At 40.6% G+C, this 21,100-nt stretch overlaps 1 protein-coding gene across 1 annotated transcript in view; it reads left to right on the top strand.

The window, feature by feature from the left end:
- TMEM236 (transmembrane protein 236) overlaps window positions 1–21,100 on the top strand; it is a 47,182-nt gene that overhangs the window by 4,764 nt on the left and 21,318 nt on the right. Inside the window, exons 2-3 of the mRNA XM_003903429.5 lie at window positions 15,076–15,148; window positions 20,400–20,541. Coding sequence (XP_003903478.1) covers window positions 15,076–15,148; window positions 20,400–20,541 — 215 coding nt within the window. The remainder of the gene's footprint in view (window positions 1–15,075; window positions 15,149–20,399; window positions 20,542–21,100) is intronic.

Here is a 21,100-nt window from a genome sequence, read left to right as displayed (position 1 = left end):
CTCTGAAAAACAAAAAGAGAGAGAAATATCTGCTTCACCTTATAAAGTAGACTTTTTTTTTTTTTTGAGATGGAGTCTAGCTCTGTTGCTCAGGCTGGAGTGCAGAGGAGTGATCTCGGCTCACTGTAACCTCTGCCTCCCAGGTTCACACGACTTTCTTGCCTCGGGCTCCTGAATAGCGGTGATTACAGGTGTGCACGACCACACCCGAGTAATTGTTTGTTTGTTTGTTTGTTTTTGTTTTTTAGAGACAGGTTTTCCCCATGTTGGCCTGGCTGGTCTTGAACTCCTGACCTCAAGTGATCTGCCTGCCTCAGCCTCCCAAAGTGCTGGGATTACAGGCATGAGCCACTGTGCCCAGCCTGAAGTAGAACGTTTATGAGTTTATCGTTATTATTCCCAAGAGAAAATTGCCGATCGGAGAGGTTCGGCAACTCTCCCGAAGTCAGTGAACTAGAGAAAGTGGAAGAGGCAGACTTTGGACCTAGGTCTATCTGACTCCGTAATGGATACTTCTAGCCACTGTCCCAGACTGCCTCTGTGAAGGACAAGGTCACATTCTCCTGGGGCAATTGAGATTAAGGAACAGAGTAGGCTTTCGTTTTTGCCCCTCAGTGCACGTGGTATATTAGTCACCTCTGGTTTACTGCTCAGATTTCATTTTGTACATCTGGCTCAGGTACCTCCCCTGTGCTAAAGTGTTTTGTCGTAACTATATCTCTCAGTGATTTCTTTTGGGAAATACACTTCCAGTCTTTAGTTTCTGTTTGCGGGTGTGGCTGGCTACACGTGTTTTAAATAGTGTTTAGACAGTGGACAGGTTATCTGTAATTTCAGTGAAACTGAAACTGTTTCCTTCTGGCCACATTGGTGAGCATTATCATATAGTTATCTTTTACTGGCATAGAAGAGAAGCAGTAGTTACTGAGCACTGTTCCAGGAACTTTACACTTTCTGTACTATTGAGTTTAAACTTTACAACAACTCAGTGAAGTGTAGATGCTAGTGTTCTCATTTTACAGACAAAGACACTGGAACTTAAGTGATTAACTTTGTCAACTGCTAAAGCTAGCAGGTGGAGCCAGGCGTGGTAGCTCATGCCTATAATTCCAAGACTTTGAGAGGCTGAGGTGTGAGGATCGCTTGAGCGCAGGAGTTCAAGACCAGCCTAGGCAATGTAGTGAGACCCTATCTCTACGAAGAAATTAAAAAGTTAACCAGGCATGGTGGTGCGTGCCTGTAGTCTCAGCTGCTCTGGGAGCTAAAGGGGAGGATCACTTGAGCCCGGGAGATTAAGGCTGCAGTGTGTTGAGATCATGCCACTGCACTCTAGCCTGGGTGACAGAGGAAAACCCTGTCTCAAAAAAAAAAAAAAAAAAGCTACATAATGGGGAAGCTAGGATTTGTGAGCCTGGGTCTGTCTAATTCTGTGCAATTTTCTCTATCTCATGCAACTTTCTTTTCCTTTATTTTTTCTGACTTTGAATGCCAAGTGTGTTTCAAGAGAAATGCAATGTGTTTTGTTGTTTGTTTGTTTTTTGTGTTTTTTGAGATGGAGTCTCACTCTGTTGCCCAGGCTGGAGTGCGGTGTCATGATCTCAGCTCACTGCAACCACCACCTCCAGGGTTCAAGCTGTGGTCTCATCTCAGCCTCCCGAGTAACTGGGATTGTAGGCGTGTGCCACCATGCCTGGCTAATTTTTTTATTTTTAGTAGAGACAGAGTTTCACCATGTTGGCCAGGCTGGTCTCCAACTCCTGACCTCAAGTGATCCTCCCACTTTGGTCTCCCAGAGTGCTGGGATTACAGGTGTGAGCCGCCAAATAGTTGTTTATGTGCAATTTCATAGACCCTGAACATTCATGATTTGATGTTGATGAGGCTTATCTGAGAGCTTCCCTGAAGGGCCAGGCTGGTGTCATGAGCCCTGTAAGGCTGGTCTTCAGGAGGGAGTGAGTCATCAGTCAGCAAAGAGTGTGCCCAGGAATATATGTAAAAGAAAACTGGCCTGGATTCAAATCCTAGCTTTGACATTGACCGTGAAACCTTATGTGAGTTATTTGAATTCTTTGAGCCTTAATTTTTTCATAGGCAAAACAGAGACAACTGAGGTTTCTTTTTTGGAGTGCTGTTTCAGGAAACTTCGTAAGATCATGCATGTAAAGTTCCTAGCGTAGCAACTGGTCTGTGGTAATCATTCAGTGAATATAAGTGTTATGACCTCAGACTGAATTTACTGTTTTCATTAAAAATGCGATCATGTTAAATCTCCAGAATGACTCTGAAAAGTGGTAGAAGTGACAATAAAACTGAAGGAAAATATATGCTGTCAGTAATATTCCTCAATTTTGGAGAATTTTGCAGGTTTCTTTTATTCTTTGAGAAGAATGAACACCCATAGGGTGAGATCATTGGTATCTCAGACATGTTTTACATTCACAGAGTTGTTATGTTTTATTTTATGTCATATTTATGTTTTATTGTGTTACATTTTTCATTTCATTTTCTCGCTAGGGCTACATGTCAGTGTTGTAAAGTTGACCAAGCAGACATAATTCCCATTTTGTGAGGGAGGACACAATTTCAGAGAGCTTCAAATGTACTGGAGGCTGAACTTTAATCCAGTACTTTCCCTTCTCTCGTTAACACTTCCTGATTTTTCTGGAATTATGGCTCCATTCTAGGGATGCCTGCCAAAATTCATAATCAACAAGGGAGATGCTTGGGGGAATGAAGAAAGCTATTTATAGACACACCAAACTGTGTATTCCAGGAAATAAGAGGGTTCTTTTCCTGGAATATCAGAAAATGTGTGATAACACTGAGCTACATACAAGGCTAGCCTGAAACGGGAGCAGATCTTCATTGAGAAAGTACATTGGCAGCAGGATAATCCTAGAATATTTGTGGAGATTCCCAAACTGTCTTGGGACCTAGAGCTATATTTCGGGCATTCATTTGAGTCCTTTTGAGTACGATTAATTCAGACTATGAACACGTCAGGAATCCTGGGCAGGGCAAGTTTGAAAGACCTGACCATTTTGAGCAACATTTTACCTGGCTTAAGTTTTTGATATATTCCATGAGATTTTGCTATTGATCTGCTTTAGGTAGTGGTGGTGGTGATCATCGTAGTAGTAGCTGTTGTAGTTGCAGTAAAGTAAGAACAAATAGTTATTGAGCAAGTGCTATGTATCAAGCATAATTTTAGACACATTGTATTATTTTAGTTGATTTTGTAATCTTGATATGCAAGAACAATGATAGTCTCCGCTTTACAAATGAGGAAACTGAGGCACAGGAGTTAGAAGATCACAGAGCCAATGAGCAGTTGAGCCAAGACTCCCCCAAGGGATCCTTGAGCACCTGATTGCTCCGCGTTGGCCCCCACAACTGAAACACACAGCACTAGTGACATCTGTGCACTCCTGGACACCCGGGCTAACCTGAAGGAAATGCAGCTCACTTTTCAGCACCTCTGAGAGATAATTAATTGGTAAGACCCCATTAACTAAACACTGCTGCTTACCAGTTTACTTCTCAGAACATTCCAGTTTCCGTTAGTGAATCTATTATCTATTGTGTTTAACATTTTCTCATAGATTTATTGGCTATTTGTATTTTCTAAAAATCATGTATTTTTGTCCTTGATCTCTTTTTCTGTTGGTATGTCCTTTTTTTTTGCTACTGATTTATGAATTCTATAAACATTAAGGATGTTCGTTTGTTTTAATTGCACAAGATCATCAAGCAATAAGGATGTTGAATTTGATGTAGCATACATTTCAGAGTTATCATTAGTCTTTTAATTTTACTTTGGTGTTTTTGATGTGGAGAATTTTTATTTTTCACATAGTTTAAGCTATCCATATTTCCTTTACAGTTTGGTCTGGGGCATTATACATGAAAAAGATAAATAATTTTGTCATAGTTGACTGCAGGCTTTATCTTCCTTGCCCTACTAAATCCAGTGTATTAGTCTGTTCTCATGCTGGTAGTAAAGACATACCTGAGGCTGGGTAGTTTATAAAGGAAAGAGGTTTGATGGACTCACAGTTCCACATCGCTGGGGAGGCCCCACAATAATGGCTGAAGGCAAATAAGGAGCAAAGTCATGTCTTACATGGCAGCAGGCAAGAGTGCACGCGCCCGGGAACTCCCCTTTATAAAACTGTCAGATCCATGAGACTTATTCACTATCACAAGAACAGCACAGGAAAGACCCGCCCCATGATTCAATTACCTCCCACCAGGTCCCTCCCATGACATGTGGGAATTCTGGGAGCTACAGTTCAAGATGAGATTTGGGTGGAGACCCAGTGACACCATATCACACAGTAAACCAGCAGGACTATGTTTACTTTTTCTTTTCTCTCCTCATCCTATGCAGGAAGTCACCACATTGTGGTAATTCTTCCTCTTCCTCTGTCTTGTGTCAGCTCCTTGTTCTCCATGACTGTTTCTCTCATCCCAATTAGGCCCTTATTTCCAGACCATCAAAACTTCAGTTTCTGATGTGGTCCCCCAAATTTTCATATATTCAAATCCAGTGTCAGACCTGATTTGTCCTGATCATTTCTATTCAAGGGAAAAATGAAGACCATTTCATTAACTAACGCTTGGACTCTGGCAACCTTCACCCACTGGTCTTCTTACCTTTTGTTTCTTTTCTCCCCACGCGTTCCCTCCCAATCCTTGTCAATAGGGTAATTCTCTTCTTCAAAAAAGTTTTCTGGGCCAGGCATGCTGGTTCACACCTGTAATCCTAGCACTTTGGGAGGCCAAGGCAGGTGGACCAGTTGAGGTCTGGAGTTCAAGACCAGCCTGGCCAACATGGTGGAACCCCATCTCTACTAAAAAATACAAAAGTTAGCTGGGTGTGGTGGCGTGCGCCTGTAGTTCCAGCTACTCAGGAGGTTGAGGCAGGAGAATCGCTTGAACCCGGGAGGCAGAGTTTGCAGTGAGCCGAGATCATGCCACTGTACTCCAGTCTGGGCAACAGAGTAAGACTGTGTCTCCAAAAAAAAAAAAAAAAAAAAAAAGAAAAAGAAGTTTTCTGTATCTCAGCCCCAGTCCTTAAAAATCTCCTCTTCCCCTTGCTTGTAAATCAAATATTGACGTTATTCCACAGCATCCTGGAGCTGGGCGAACTCTTAGTGTTCATCTACAAAATGATTTCTCACAATGCAAATACCTCTGATTCTACAGAGAACTCACTATTTTCTGTGGCTCTGTGTAGTACAGCCTTCCTTATTCCCTTATGTTGAAACGAAACCTATCACTATGTAGCTCTCTTTCCCATCCACTTTGTAGACTTCGCCTCCTCTGCCCTTTCTTTCTCCATGGCCAGGAGCTGTGCCCGTCACTGCCTATTCCCCATTTCTATTGCTTTTTGAGCACTCCCATCAGCTTGCATAATGTAAACTGCCCGTTGCATGATGACAGCTCCCCAAATTGTGTCTCCAGGGGTGACTTCTCTGAGCTTACTGTATCTGTGTTAAATTTTTGCAACATTTGAAGGCAGTGGCATCATTCTGCCATCTCAACCACGCCACATCTCAGTCTGCTAAGTTTTCTCTTCTCCAATGGGCAGAGTTCCATCAGCCATTCCTATCCCATGATTTCTCGACCTTTGACTCTTTTGAAAGTCTCCTTGGGATGCTGGCTGGATTTTTAATGCCTGGATATTATCTTAATGACACCCTGATGTCCTCTTGATGCAGCTACTGACTTCACCTATTGATATAATGCTACTGGCTTCCATTGCAATGATGTCACCTATTTCATAACAGAGTGTATGATTGACTAAACCTAGTTTTACTAGAAATCCTCCAGGTTAATAGTGATCCATGAGTCCGCTCTGTGGGTTTGTTTAATGGGTCTACATTTACCTATCTGAATTTCTTTTTTATATATACACACATATATGACAAAACATATATATATTTATATATATAAAAGAAAATCTAAATATATGTATTTATAAATATATGTAATGAAACCTAAATATATATAGGTATATTTAAATATATATGTGTGTGTATATATATAAAAGAAATTCAGATAGGTAAATGTATACCTATATATTTAGGTTTCATTATATATATATTTATAAATATATATATTTAGGTTTTTGTTGAGACAGGGTCTTGCTCTGTCACCCAGATTGGAGTGCAGTGGCATGATCATAGCTCACTCTAGCCTCAACCTCCCAGGCTCAAGTGATCCTCCTACCTCAGCCACCTGAGTAGCTGGGACTACAGGTGTGCACCACCACACCTGACTAATTTTTAAATTTCTTGTAGAGACAGGATTTGCTAGGTTGCCCAGCTGGTCTTGAACTCCCGGACTCAGGCAATCCACATGCCTCAGCCTCCCAAAGTGCTTGGATTATAGACATGAGCCACCATGCCCAGCCTCCCTACCTGAATTCTTCATGTTAGCCAACATTATTTCCAGGCTACTGCAGGTACATGCCTTTGTTCTCAGGTACTGCCTCCATCCTCAGGGACTCTGTAGTCCACTGTGGAGTCTAGATAGTTGTACATGAAAAAATTAGAAAGTGATATAAACCACTGTACAACAAATCACCAAATTTTATGTGGCCCACAACTAGTCCTTTATTATCCCAGAGAAGAGCATCATCAAAACTTAGTAGTGACTGGGCACAGCCTTGGAAGGCTGAGGCAAGAAGATTGCTTGAGACCAGGAGTTTGAGACCAGCCTGGGCAACACAGCGAGACCCTGTCTCTACAGGAAATTTAAAAAAAATTACCTGGGCATGGTGATGCATGACTGTAGTCTCCGTTACTTGGGAGGCTGAGGTGGATCACTTGAGGCCAGGAGTTTGAAACCAGCTTCAGCAACATAGCAAGACCCTGTCTTTCTATTAAAAAAAGAAAAAACAAAACAAAAACAAAAAAAAACCCCTCAATACTGACAGTAAGGGAGATGCCCTTTTTGATTCATCCTTCCTACCTGTCCCTTTCCACCCTGCCCCATCAGCCCACCACAGTGCCTTGAACTCAGCAGCCTTTCAGTACATGTGGTTTATGGACTCAGGTTTATTAGAAAAGCACTATGCTTTGGAGTAATCAGAGAAAGTCTCGTAAGGAAAACTTGATTTGCACTGAGCTTGGAAAGTTGGATGTGGGAGGGCATCCAGAGGAGGAGGATGAATATGAGGAATGAGTGGACATAGTGAATTATTTAAGGGGTTGGAAAAGACCTACTTGCTTAGAAAGGAGCGAGTGGTGAGAAATGGGTTGGCAGCATTGCAGAGTGGTTCAGGCCGTGAGTTTTGGAGCTCACAAGACCTGGATTAGAAGTCATCTTTCACTTCCCAGCCATGGGATCTTGGGCAAAATTAATTCAGCCTTCAACATCAGTTTAATTGCCATAGGGTTGATACCTCACTCAGAGGGTTGTTGTGAGGTTGTCATAGGTAAAATTCTTTCCTGTAGCGCTTAGCCTGTGGTATAATATGAGCTCACTGAGTTGTCGTAAAGAGCCGAGAGTTATTATATGTTGGAACGTTAATACTAGATTTTGGAGAGCCTTGAAAGATGGGCACGGAAACTTTAACTTCATGAGTTTGGTAAAAGGATTTATGTTTCTGAGCAGAGAGTCATTTCCCAAGTTCTCATCTGATCCTTTCCACCCACCATGCTTCGTCTATGAGAAATCTCCGGGCCAGGATGCTTGCTGCACAAACAAGAATTTTTAACCCAACGTGGCTGAGCTTACTTAGTTCATCCTTAATGGGTGCCATTCCTAGGAGGGTCCTTCTCATTGCCAGTTTATTATGATGCACACAGAGGTCTATGGGCAGTACCCTAACTTGGTCTTTCATGTGGAAATTACACCATGCCCACGTGTCCTTTTCTTTTTTTTTTTTTTTTTTTTTGAGACGGAGTCTCGCGCTGTCGCCCAGGCTGGAGTGCAGTGGCCAGATCTCAGCTCACTGCAAGCTCCGCCTCCCGGGTTCATGCCATTCTCCGGCCTCAGCCTCCCGAGTAGCTGGGACTACAGGCGCTGCCACCTCGCCCGGCTATTTTTTGTATTTCTTAGTAGAGACGGGGTTTCACCGTGTTAGCCAGGATGGTCTCGATCTCCTGACCTCGTGATCCGCCCATCTCGGCCTTTTCTTTAGCCAATCGTACCATGGTCGCAAACTTGCATTCTTTGCAGCATGAATAGTCTTTCAAAGAAGTGTCTGTGATATTTCTAACCTAAATTCTATTACTTGTAGTAGCTTCCTAGGACTGCTGTAACAAAGTATCACAAACTTGGTGGCTTAAACAAGAGAAATTTGTTTCAAATTCTGAAATACCTAGAAGTTCTGGAGGTGAGAAGTCTAAGATCAAGGTGACGGCAGGTTTGTTCCTTGTGAGAGATGTAAGGAAGGCTCTGTTCATGCCCCTCTCCTGGCTGCTGGCAGTTGCTGGCAATCTTTGGTGTTCCTTGACCTGTAGATGCATCACTCTGATCTGTGCCTTCGTCTTCACATGGCATATTCCTGTGTGTCCTCACTTAGTCTTCCCCACCTGCATGTCTGTTTTCAGATTTTCCATCCCCCCCTTTTTTTTTGAGATGGGGTCTCGCTCTGTCTCCCAGGCTGGAGTGTGGTAGCATGATCTTGGCTCACCTCAACTTCCGCCTCCCAGATTCAAGCAATTCTCCTGACTCAGCCTCCCGAGTAGCTGGGACTACAGGGGCACGCCCCCATGCCCAGCTAATGTTTGTATTTTTAGTAGAAAAGGGATTTCACCATGTTGGCAAGGATGGTCTCAATCTCTTGAACCTGTGATCTTCCCACCTTGGCCTCCCAAAATGCTGGAATTACAGGCATGAGCCACTACGCCTGGCCCCAGATTTTCCCTTTTTAAAAAGACACCAGTCATATTGGATACAAGTCTCCCCTTATACCCCATTTTCACTTGATGACCTCTATAAATTTACAAATAAGGTCACATTCGGAGGTACTGGGGGTTGGGACTTAAATATGTCTGTTTTGGGGTATATAATTCAACCCGTAGGATTTCACTCTCTGACCCTCCCAAAATTCATGTTCTTTTGGTGTGCAAAATAGACTAATTCATCTCAACACCTCCAAAAGTCCTAATCATCCCAGCATCAACTCTAAGTCCCAAATCTCGACTACACACCATCAACTCAAAATCCCAAAACTTTCCCTCTAAATCATCCAAAAAAGTTATAGGCAAGACGTGGGATATGATTCCTCCTGGGTCAGAGTTTCTTTCCATCCGCAAACCTGTGAAGCTGGACAAAAGGTTACTTGCTTCCCACATGCAATGGTGAGGCAGGATAGACATTACCATTCCGAAAGGGAGAATTTGGAAAGGAAAGAGGAGTCATGGGTCCCATGCAAAGGGGGTTCAAAAGCTAGGAAGGAAAATCCCGTTAGTTTTTAAAATTTAAAAATAATCCTCTGTGTCTTGATGCTGATTCCTCTGAGCCCATCATCCAGGCCTGTGAGGATAGCGGCCCCAACCCCTCAGCCTTGGATGGTCATGGCTCTGCCCTGTGGATTTAAGTTGATCACCTCTGGGTTTGTGGTTGTAGCACCAGTCTCCCTGGCTTTGGAACCACTGTCAAAGTCATTTTTTTCTCTTCTGAAAGATAACACATTTGCAGCCAAATAGCTCTATCGGTTAACCCATTTGCTCCCTACAGTCCTAGAAGTCTAACAGCGTTTCTTCGTTTCATCTTATCTCTGCCACCTTCAGTCCAGGCCAGCAGTATTTCTGCTGAGATGGTTGACTGGATTCACAAACCACAACCTTGGTGTTCTCTTCCAAACATGCTTTCTTATCATTTGCAATATGGATAGCCTGAGAATTTGCCAAATCTTCAAGTTCTAATTCCTTTTTGCTTAAAAATTCCTTTTTCAATTTATCTCTCTTCCTTCACTCACATTTTATTGTAAATAGCAGGGAGGAAACAGGCTGTGCCTTCAACACTTTGCTTAGAAACATCCTCAGCTAAATATCTCAGTTCATTACTTGCAAGTTCTACTTTCTATCTAACAGAGCACAGTATAGCCAAATTTTCTGCCATTTCATAGAAAGGATCACCTTTCCTCCAGTTTCCTATAATATGTTCCTCATTTCCAGGTTAAACCTCACCAGAAGTACCTTAGCATTCATATTTCTAACCATACTCTGTTCATGACAATATATCTACTCTCTAAGATGCTAAAAGTTTTCTCTATATCCCTCCTTTTTTCTTTCTGAGCCCTCACTAGAATGTCCTTTAACACCTGTGTTTCTACCAACAGTCTCTTCAAGGCAATCTAGGCTTTTTCTATCATGCATCTCACAACTCTCCCAGTCTCTACTTATTACTCAATTCCAAAGCCACTTCTACATCTTTAGGTGTTTGTTACAGCAGCATTCCACATTCCAGTTGCAAAATTGGTGTAAGTTTCCTAGAAATGCCGTAACAAAGTACCACCAACTGGATGGCTTGAACAACAGAAATGTATTGCCTCAAAATTCCAGAGGTGAAAACACTGAGATCAAGATATTGGTAGGATTGCTTCCTTCTGAGGGATATGAGAAAGAATTTGTTCCATGTCTTTCTCCTTGCTTCTGGTGTGTTTTTGGCAATCTTTGATGCTCCTTGGCTTGTAAATGCATCACTCTGATTTCTGCCTTCATCATCACATGGTATACATCATGGGTTTCTTCACATAGTCTTCCCCCTGTGCAACTCTGTCACCAAATTTCCCCATTTTTATAAGAACACCAATCATATTGGATTAGGACCCACCTTAATGATCATATTTTAACTTGATTATCTTCATAAAGATCTTATTTCCAAATAAGATCACATTCTGAAGTGCTGGGGTTTGGGATTTCAACATATCTTTTTGAGGAGACACCATTTGATCCATAATACTCAATAAATTACAAGCATATCCAGCTGGGCATGGTGGCTCATGCCTGTAATCCCAGCACTTTGGGAGGCTGAGGCGGTGGATCACGAGGTCAGGAGTTTGAGGCCAGCCTGACCAACATGGTGAAACCCCGCCTCTACTAAAAATACAAAAATTAGCTGGGTGTGGTGACATGCACCTGTAATCCCAGCTACTCAGGAGGCTGAGGCAGAGGAATGGCTTGAACCTGAGAGGCAGAGGTTGCAGCGAGCCGAGATCAGCCATTGCACTCCAGCTTAGGTGGCAGAGCGAGACTCCATCTCAAAAAAAAAAAAAAAAAATATATATATATATATGTATGTATAAACATATCCTAGTCAAGATTTTCAAACACAGGTTAATGTAACTTCTGGTTAAATAAAACATACACTTGGGTTGTTATTTAATTACTAATGAGTCCATTCATTTAGTATTTATTGAATTCCTACTATGTGTTGGACATACTCTAGCATCATGAAGTTCTTGAACTTGGATGAGAAACAATTTACATTATTTCTTTCATTAACCTCTAATTGAAAGCTACCAATCTTTTCTGATGTGGGTGTTGGTAACAAACCACAGTAGTATTAGTAGGACTTGTAACTTTATTACATAGAGCTTTTCAGACCATATTACACAGACCTTTTCATATGATACAACAGTTGTAGGAGAGACTTCAGTATATGGTTTATGATCTTCACTATCTTGAAATTATGAGTGATTACAATTTTTACTAGTTCTTAAGTACTCCCATTTCTTTTCTTTTCTTTTTTTTTTTTTTTGAGATGGAGTCTGGCTCTGTCATCCAGGCTGGAGTGCAGTGGTGTGATCTTGGCTCACTGCAACCTCTGACTCCCAGGGTTCAAGAGATTCTCCTGCCTCAGCCTCCAAAGTAGCTGTGACTACAGGTACACACCACCACACTTGGCTAATTTTTATAGTTTTTTTTATAGAGATGAGGATTTGCTGTGTTGCCCAGGCTGGTCTCGAACTCCTGGGTTCGAGTGATCCACCCACCTTGGCCTCCCAAAGTGCTGGAATTACAGACATGAGCCACCAGGCCTGGCCTGCTCCAAAGAAAATAAAAAAAGACATGTTCATAGATAGACACATATATTGTTATGAGGTTAATGAAAGAAATGATGTAAATTCTTTCTCATCCAAGTTTAAACTTTAAAAAGAATCTGGATTACTACATAATTCTTTAAGAAAGAACCATAAACTGTATACAATTTTTAATGAAAGCCTTTAGGTAATTTTTAAAATTTGAATAATTTCAATATAATTGATTTATCTTCTAAAAATCTGTATATTTTATTTTACTCATTTAAAAATGTTGTCCTGAGAAGGGTTCATAGGATTCACTAGACTCTCAGAAATTTCATTGCACAAAAATGATTTAGAAACATTATTCTAGATGCTGGAAATAAAGTAGCAAACAAGTCAGACAAGGTCCCTGCTTCCACAGAACTTACCTCGGGGGATGAGGAAAGAGGAAGAGGACAAACAATAAACAAAGAATCAGCAGATTTCTAGGTAGTCATAAGGGCTATGTATACAACTCGTGTGTGTGTGTGTGTGTGTGTGTGTGCCTGTGTGTGTTTCCTATACTATATATGAGAGTAGGAGCAATAAGAGAAACCACATCATGCACAGCATGTAGACTAGGGTAATAAGATTCAATTTGATTCCAATCACATTGTGTGTTCATCAAAGATTTTTTAAAATTGTGATTAAAAACATACAATGTAAAATTTACTATCTTAATCATTTTAAGGGTGTGGTTCAGTGGCATTAAGTACATTCACAATGTTGTGTGACTATTGCCACCATCCACCCACGAAACTCTTTTCATCTTGCAAAGCTGAAGCTTTATACCCATTAACCAATAACCTCCTTCCTTTCCCCAATGTTGGAGCATTGACAAGATGGGTTTTACATTTTAAAAGCATGATTTCATTAAAAAAACATGAAGACAATGTTTTTGCTATGCAAGAATAGAACCACCAACAGGAAACCAGTTAGGAAATACGGCAGATGAGAGGTGACAGTGGATGAACCACAGTGTTGGCAGAAAAGGAGTTTGAAATGGACGTTGGCAGTAAATCAGACAGGATTAGATGATGGACTGGAACAAGTATGGAGGAGGACTTGGGTTCTGTTTCGGACATGGTAAGTCTGAGTTGTGTCTTTGTGTCTTTGCCAAGTGGAAGTGTCTAACAATTGGGTAGACAAGTCAGGGTTCAGGAAAAACGCCAGAATATATTGTGCAGTCCTGGGCAAATAAGTGGTATTTGAAGCCAGGATGAGATAATCCAGGAAGATAATATAGACAAAGAACAGGCCTGGGAATAGTCTCTGGGGCATTGTCATCGTTTAGAGGTCAAGTTGAGAAGAGATCTTTATGAGTGACTTGTCCAATCTTACTTAGAAAACTTAGTGTTGTAGGAACTTGGATCTCAGCTCAGACAAACAGAGAAAGCAACCAGTTGAAAATTCCATCAGACTAGTCTTAGCCAGGTTGTACTAGGTCTGGCCATGAGAGAGGGGTAATCTCATCTTCTAATTTATATTTACACCTAGGACGTCTAAGATGGCGCTGGGATGGGGGAGGCAAGACAGCACCAAGGAGAAATTGTTCTCTGTTATTTTATTCTTTATAATTTCAACTTGTATTTTAGATTCAGGGGGTATGTGTGCACGTTTGTTACACTGGTATGTTGCATGATGCTGTGGTCTGGCGTGTGACTGATCCCGCCACCCAGGTAGTGAGAATAGTACCCAATAGGTAATTTTTCAACGCTTGCCCCCTTTCCACTCTCCCCTCTGTAATGGTCCCCAGTGTCTATTCCCGTCTTTAGGTCCACGAGTACCCAACGTTTAGCTCCCACTTGTAAGTGAGAACATACAGTGTTTGGTTTTCTGTTCCTGTGTTAATTCATTTAGGATAGTGGCCTCCAGCTACAGCCATGTTGCTGCAAAGGACATGATTTCATTCTTTTTATGAATGTGGAGAAATTAATAATTTGAAAGCATTCAACACTGCTTGTACGTAGAAAACATTATATAAATGGAATTAACATAATACATATTAACGAATCAAAGAGAAGGTAAATATTTCATTGTAGAAAACCTTTGAATAAGTATCCTTTGTTGTCCCATAATTTAAGAATGCTAAACATACGTTTAAATTTTCTATTTTATTTATTTATTTAATTAATTTATTTTTTTGAGACAGAGTCTCACTCTTTTGCCCAGGCTGGAGTGCAGTGGTGCGATCTTGGCTCACTGCAAGCTCCGACTCCTGGGTTCACACCATTCTCCTGCCTCAGCCTCCCAAGTAGCTGGGACTACAGGCGCCTGCCACTACGCCTGGCTTATATTTTGTATTTTTAGTAGAGATGAGGTTTCACCATCTTAGCCAGGTTGGTCTCGATCTCCTGACCTCATGATTCACCCACCTCGGCCTCCCAAAGTGCTGGGATTACAGGAGTGAGTCACCGTGCCTGGCCACATTTAAATTTTCTGTGTCATAAGATATACTATTTTCTATGTATTATATCTCAATAGCTATTGGATTGGTTGATCATGCAAGGTTTAAGAAGTGGTCCAAAAACAAGTTTGAAAAATTATGTCATTTTTATGTATGTGTAGTTTTTTTGGTTCTAGTAAAAAAATTTAAATGTTTTTAAGTGATCTTTAAATATCCAATAATTTATCATCTCTAAATGTACTTTGGAAAAATAAATTTTACAACATGGGATATAATATAACTTGAAAGTCATGCTGTTCATTTATTCAGTTGGTCACTACAGCCTCACCTCTTGGGCAGGATTTTAATTAATGAATTATGAACATGTTGAATGTCATTTGACTTGTGATTTGATGCTTTTAATAGTTTGTGGTTTGCTAATTATTTGGAAATCTCTCACCCCTTTGTTCTAGAAGAAGCATTCTGGTTTCTGCACGGGTTCCTCTTTGCCATACGCAAACATTTGGGAAATGGAAATAGGGAAGCAGCAGCTTCTTAGAAAAACTATAGATGAATGGAACAGGAACTGCAAAATTAGCAGAATGTAAGAGGAACTGTCGATCTTGTCCATGATTGCTTTGGCTTATTTTTTCTCCTTTGCTAGGAGACCTGTTCTGATGATGTGTGTGGTCCTCACCACACTGCCCTGCCTCACCTTTTCCATAGCAGTGACTGAGGTATGGAATTTTGACTTCTTCTGCTACAAGATTATGAGATTTTATAATTTCTTGTTATTGGAATTTGATAGAGCAGCATGCTCAACAAAGTTCTTGACATTTATGTAATCCAGTCTTCTTCCAGTTTACAACATACGTTATTTAAAGTACTAAGGTCATTGTTACCTCTGTGATTGTGAAGGAAAGTCTAATAGCCAATTTTTAAAAATTAATTTTGTGTTTGTGTGTGAGAGACAGAAATGATATTTGAACATTTAAAAAGTGAAAAATGTGAAAGTTGATCTGTATTTGTTTCTTCTGTCAACCTGATGTTTTTCACGATTGTCCTCAATTCTAAATGAATATAACAGGATCTAAGGGAAGGACCGCTTAGGTTTTAATACCTTTGATAAGATGTCCATTGATAATAATTTGCATGTGTTATTTATTTGAAAATAATGATGAGTTTATGTTTTGACTATATATAGCTTCAAAAAGTCTTGGATATATACCTGCAGGGCAGGAATATCTTAGGCAGAATTTTCAGGCTGTAAGTACTTCATTATCCAAGAAGGTCAGAGAAGAATGCCCCACTAATCCTATTGATTTGCAAGGTGCTGTGAAAGATAACTTTTGTTTTCCCAAGGCATACTTAATTTACTTAAATGACTTAATTTACTTTGTGATATTTCACTTTTATGTGAAGCAAATATTCATTAAGTGTATATTACAGGCCAGGAACTGTTAGGTACAGCACATAGGGGACTCTGGAAATATGGCAGGGTCTCTGGTAGAATTTTCTGACATTAGAAATATAAACAGGCAGTTAGAACAAGTATCACAAGTGTTGTGAGACAGGGCAGTACCAAGTAACATATGACATTAAAAATTACATGGTTGTCAGAACGCATCATAGGTGCTGCTAGAATACATCATAGATGCTACATTAGGACAATGTATGAATGCACAGAATAATTTTGGGAGGCCACACAGATGCGCTTTGCATCCAGTGAACTGCAACAGATGAATATTTCAATGTAGAGCTGTCTTTTCCCCTCCCAAAGACCTTGTAAATCATTTGGAAAGTTCCCAAAAACTAAAAATTTAGTTTACAACCTTTTAAGAAACATCACTGCGGTAAACTGATGGCATGTCTGGAGCTCGATAGCCCTTTTTGGTTATTTTTTCTTTTTTTTTTTTTTTTTTTTTTTTGAGATGGAGTCTCGCTCTGTAGCCCAGGCTAGAGTGCAGTGGCCGGATCTCAGCTCACTGCAAGCTCCGCCTCCCGGGTTCACGCCATTCTCCGGCCTCAGCCTCCCGAGTAGCTGGGACTACAGACGCCCGCCACCTCGCCCGGCTAGTTTTTTGTATTTCTTAGTAGAGACAGGGTTTCACCGTGTTCGCCAGGATGGTCTCGATCTCCTGACCTCGTGATCCACCCGTCTCGGCCTCCCAAAGTGCTGGGATTACAGGCTTGAGCCACCGCGCCCGGCCATTTTTGGTTATTTTTTATGATGTCTCATCCATTGTTACATCTTTTTCTTTCCTTTCATTTTTTTCTTATTTAATTTTCACCAAAGTATGACACATAAACAGAAAAGTGCACGAAAGAAAAAAGTACAGTAACAATGGAATACCACAAAACAACCCCTGGGTAAGCATCGCTCAGGTCAAGGTCAAGAAGGAAACCTTGGCCAGCTCCATGCCCACGCTCCTTTATTTGCATTTAGTATTTTATTTTAGTTTTGTATCAGAAACCCATTGCTTGCTCATTCTTTTTTTATGCTCCTTTCAATGACTCCCTTTCCCTCCTTTCCAGAAGTCACTTCTAACTTGACTTCTGATACTGCAGGCTAGTTTGCCTGTTTTTGAAATTTTTCCAAGGAAAAATCAAATGGTGTCTGGCTTCTTTTATTTCAAATATGGTTGTAAGGGTCATTTGTGTTTCTGTGAATACCTGAAGCTCATTCGTTTTCAGCTGTAGAGTATTTCATTTTATGAAAAGGTCATAATTTACTTCTGTGTTCTACTCTTGGTTGCCATCTTGGTTGTTTCCAGTTTTGGCAATTACAAATAATGCGGCTGTGAACATCTGTGAATATGTCGTTTGGTGTGCGCATGCAAGCATTTTTGTTGGTTACATATGCAGGAGCAGAATTGATGAATCATGAGATACTGAAATGTTACATTGTGAGAGATAAGGTCAAACAGCTTTCCACACAGATTGTGCTGATTTCTATAGCATCTCTATAGAACCCACCAGCAGAGAAGGAGCATTCACCAACACTTGCGTTGTGTTTTATTTTTTTGGAGACAGAGTCTTGCTCTGTTGCCCACGCTGGAGTGTGGTGGCACACGTGATCTTGGCTCACTGCAACCTCCGCCTCCCAGATCCAGGCGATTCTCCTGCCTCAGCCTCCTCAGCAGCTGGGATTACAGACGCCCACAACCACGCCTGGCTAATTTTTGTATGTTTAGTACAGATGGGATTTCACCATATTGGCCAGGCTGGTCTCGAACTCCTGACCTCACGTGATCCATCTGCCTCGGCCTCCCAAAATGCTGAGATTACAGGTGTGAGCCACCACTCCCGGCATCATCGTGTCTTTTTATTTCAGCTCTTCTGGTGGGTATGATCCTGAATCGCATTGTACTTTTAAATTACATTTCTCCTGTAATTAATGAGGTTGAGCATCTTTTCATCTTGCCCATTTTTTATTGTGTTGCTTGTCTTTTAAAAATCTATTTGGAAGACTCATTTTCATATTCAGATTACACAAGCCCTTTTTGATTATATGTATTGCAATTATCTTTCCTCTCTGTAACTTGTGTTCACACTTTTATATCTTTTTCATGAAAAGAAGTTCTTAACTTAAAAATAGTGTGGTTTATCTATTTCTTTCCTTTATGGATAGTGCTTGGGTCACTTGCAGAAGATTTTGTCATTGTGAATCTGAACTTCAAAGTCTTAACATCTTTCCCTAATTTATATATATATATATATATATAAAATATATTATATACATTATTTATATATATAAAATATAGATACACACACACATATACATATAATTTATTTCTTTTCTTTTATTTTTTTGAGATGGAGTGTTGCCCTATTACCCAGGTTGGAGTGCAGTGGTGCAATCTCTATTCACTGCAACCTCCAACTCCTGGGTTCAAGTGATTCTCCCCTGTCAGCCTCCCAAGTAGCTGGAATTACAGGTGTGTGCCACCACACCCGGCTAATTTTTGTATTTCTCATAGAGATAGGGTTTCACCATGTTGGCCAGGCTGGTCTCGAACTCCTGACCTCAAGTGATTCACCCGCCTTGGACTCCCAAAGTGCTGGGATTACAGGTGTGAGTCACTGTGTCCAGCCTTCTAATTATATTTTGAAGACTGTATTGTTTCTTCATTCTTTTTGAGATTCACAATACGTCTGGAATTGATTTTTGTGTATGTTGTGCAGCAGTGAGTTAATTTGTTTCACCATATAACATTCAATGAACCAAGCACCATTTACTAAAAAGTCCATCCTGCCCACATTTCTCTGCTGTGCCACCTTTGTTATAAATCAAGTGCAGATATACATAATTCCTATGCCAACACTACACTGTCTTAGTTCTTGCAGCTTTCTACTAGTTCTTTATATCCAGAAGAGTAAATCTTCCTAGCTGGTTCTTTTTCTTCTAGAATTTCCTGCCTTTTTAATTTCCATATAAATTTTAGTATCAGCCTGTCTTTTTCCACAAAAAGTTGCAATATTGATTGAAGTGGCATTGAATAGTATCATTTTTTTAAAAAAAACTCATATATTTGAACTCTTTTGTCTTTGGTATTTAGAAATAATTTATCCATTTGGAGGAGATTTTCTCTGTGTACAATCAAATAGTCTATGAATAATGACATTTTGTTTTTCTTCTTTCCAATATTTACACTGTTAATTTCTTTCTTCCTTCCTTCCTTCCTTCCTTCCTTCCTTCCTTCCTTCCTTCCTTCCTTCCTTCCTTCCTTCCTTCCTTCCTTCCTTCCTTCCTTCCTTCCTTCGGAGTCTCACTCTGTTACCCAGGCTAGAGTGCAATGGTGTGATCTCGGCTCACTGCAACCTCCTCCTCCTGGGTTCAAGCAATTCTCCTGCCTCAGTTTCCTGAGTAGCTGGGACTACTGGCATGTGCTACCATGCCTGGCTAATTTTTTTGTATTTTTAGTAGAGACGGGATTTCACCAAGTTGGCCAGGCTGTTCTCGAACTCCTGACCTCAGGTAATCCACCCGCCTCATCTCCCAAAAGTGTCGGGATTACAGGTGTGAGCCATAGCACCCAGCCTACACTGTTTCTTTCTTTCTCTGGCCCATTACCCTGGCTAAGACCTCCAGGACAATGTTGAACAGAAATGGCCATGGTGGCATCTTTGTCTTATTCCTGATTTCAGAAGGAAAACTTTCAATATTTCATCATTAATACAATGCTTTCCATAGTTTTTTGTTATTGTGGTTTGTTTTTCTTTCTGTTTTTTGGTGGAGCAGGGTCTTGCTCTGTCACCCAAGCTAGAGTGCAGTGCCACAATCACAGCTCACTGCAGCCTCAACCTCCTGGGCTCAAGTGATCCTCCCACCTTAGCCTCTTGAGTAGCTCAAACCAAAGGTGTGTGCCACCACACCCAGCTAATTTTTAAATTTTTCATAGACATGGAAAATTTTTCATAGACATGGAAAATTGTTGTTCAGGTTGCTCTCGAGCTCCTGGGCTCAAGCAATCCTCCCACCTTGGCCTCCCAAAGTGCTGGGATTATAGGTGTGAGCCACCACACCTGGTCTTGCCACAGCTTTTTGTAAACACTTTAAGCAGGCGAAGGAAGTATCCCAAAGTCTAGCCAGAATTATCTGAGTTCTGTCTTCTTGGAAGATCCTAAATGTTAAAATTTGTTCCCTTAGCTCTTTGAGACTAGATTCTTAGAAACTCTGCTCAGCAGTAGAGTTGGAAGGAGTTACCCCTTCAATGTTACAGGGAGCCCACTACTACATTTTTACATGCATTTACCAAGGTCTGTCTTTAACTGAAAATAGGCTTCCATTGATATGAATCTTTATGATTGCTTTAGAAATGGTTCAATATCTTGTGGAGTTTAAAACCTGACAAGTTAAAAACCAACCTTCTAGTTTTTTAGTAAATGTAATTATAATTAATTTAGTGCTGCATTCAGACTATTGAAAGCATTTTGAGCAGAGAAAGCACAATAATTTAATGCTTCTAAATGGTTTTCTCTAAACAGGTTCAAAAGAGCATTAATGGGTCCCCTGATGTCTTACCTGATATGTTACCTGACCTACCCGTGTCTCTGGTTCTGTTATCCCTGATCGTGGTTGATATTATTGAAAAACTCAGGATATATCCTCTTAGAGGGAGTCAAAAGAGTAAGTGTTCTTTTAAATATGAATATTTTTTAAAGTTTGATATATCTTTCACCTTTCTGCCACTCTGTTATGTGACAACATGTTTAACGATACCCTTTCTTAGGGCTAACATTACTGATAGAAGACTGTAAACGAAGATATCTAAACATAATTATTTTTAAACCTACCTTGATAGCTAGATAGCTGCTTTTGTTTCCTATCTGCATTTTGGTAGTACTGATAAATTAAAAATTATCAAATAATTAATACCAAAAACCTTAATGTTTATTCCAGCAAGAAATTATCCAAGTAAATTATTTAGATGTATATTTTTCTAGGAAGTCTCTTAAACCATATATTTTTTTTTTTTTTTTTTTTTGAGACGGAGTCTCGCTCTGTCGCCCAGGCTGGAGTGCAGTGGCCGGATCTCAGCTCACTGCAAGCTCCGCCTCCTGGGTTTAGGCCATTCTCCTGCCTCAGCCTCCCGAGTAGCTGGGACTACAGGCGCCCGCCACCTCGCTCGGCTAGTTTTTTGTATTTTTTTAGTAGAGACGAGGTTTCGCCGTGTTAGCCAGGATGG

The sequence above is a fragment of the Papio anubis genome, chromosome 11, assembly GCF_008728515.1.
Source record: "Papio anubis isolate 15944 chromosome 11, Panubis1.0, whole genome shotgun sequence".
NCBI classification, from domain to species: Eukaryota; Metazoa; Chordata; class Mammalia; order Primates; family Cercopithecidae; genus Papio; species Papio anubis.
This window is presented reverse-complemented; position numbering and strand designations above follow the sequence as displayed.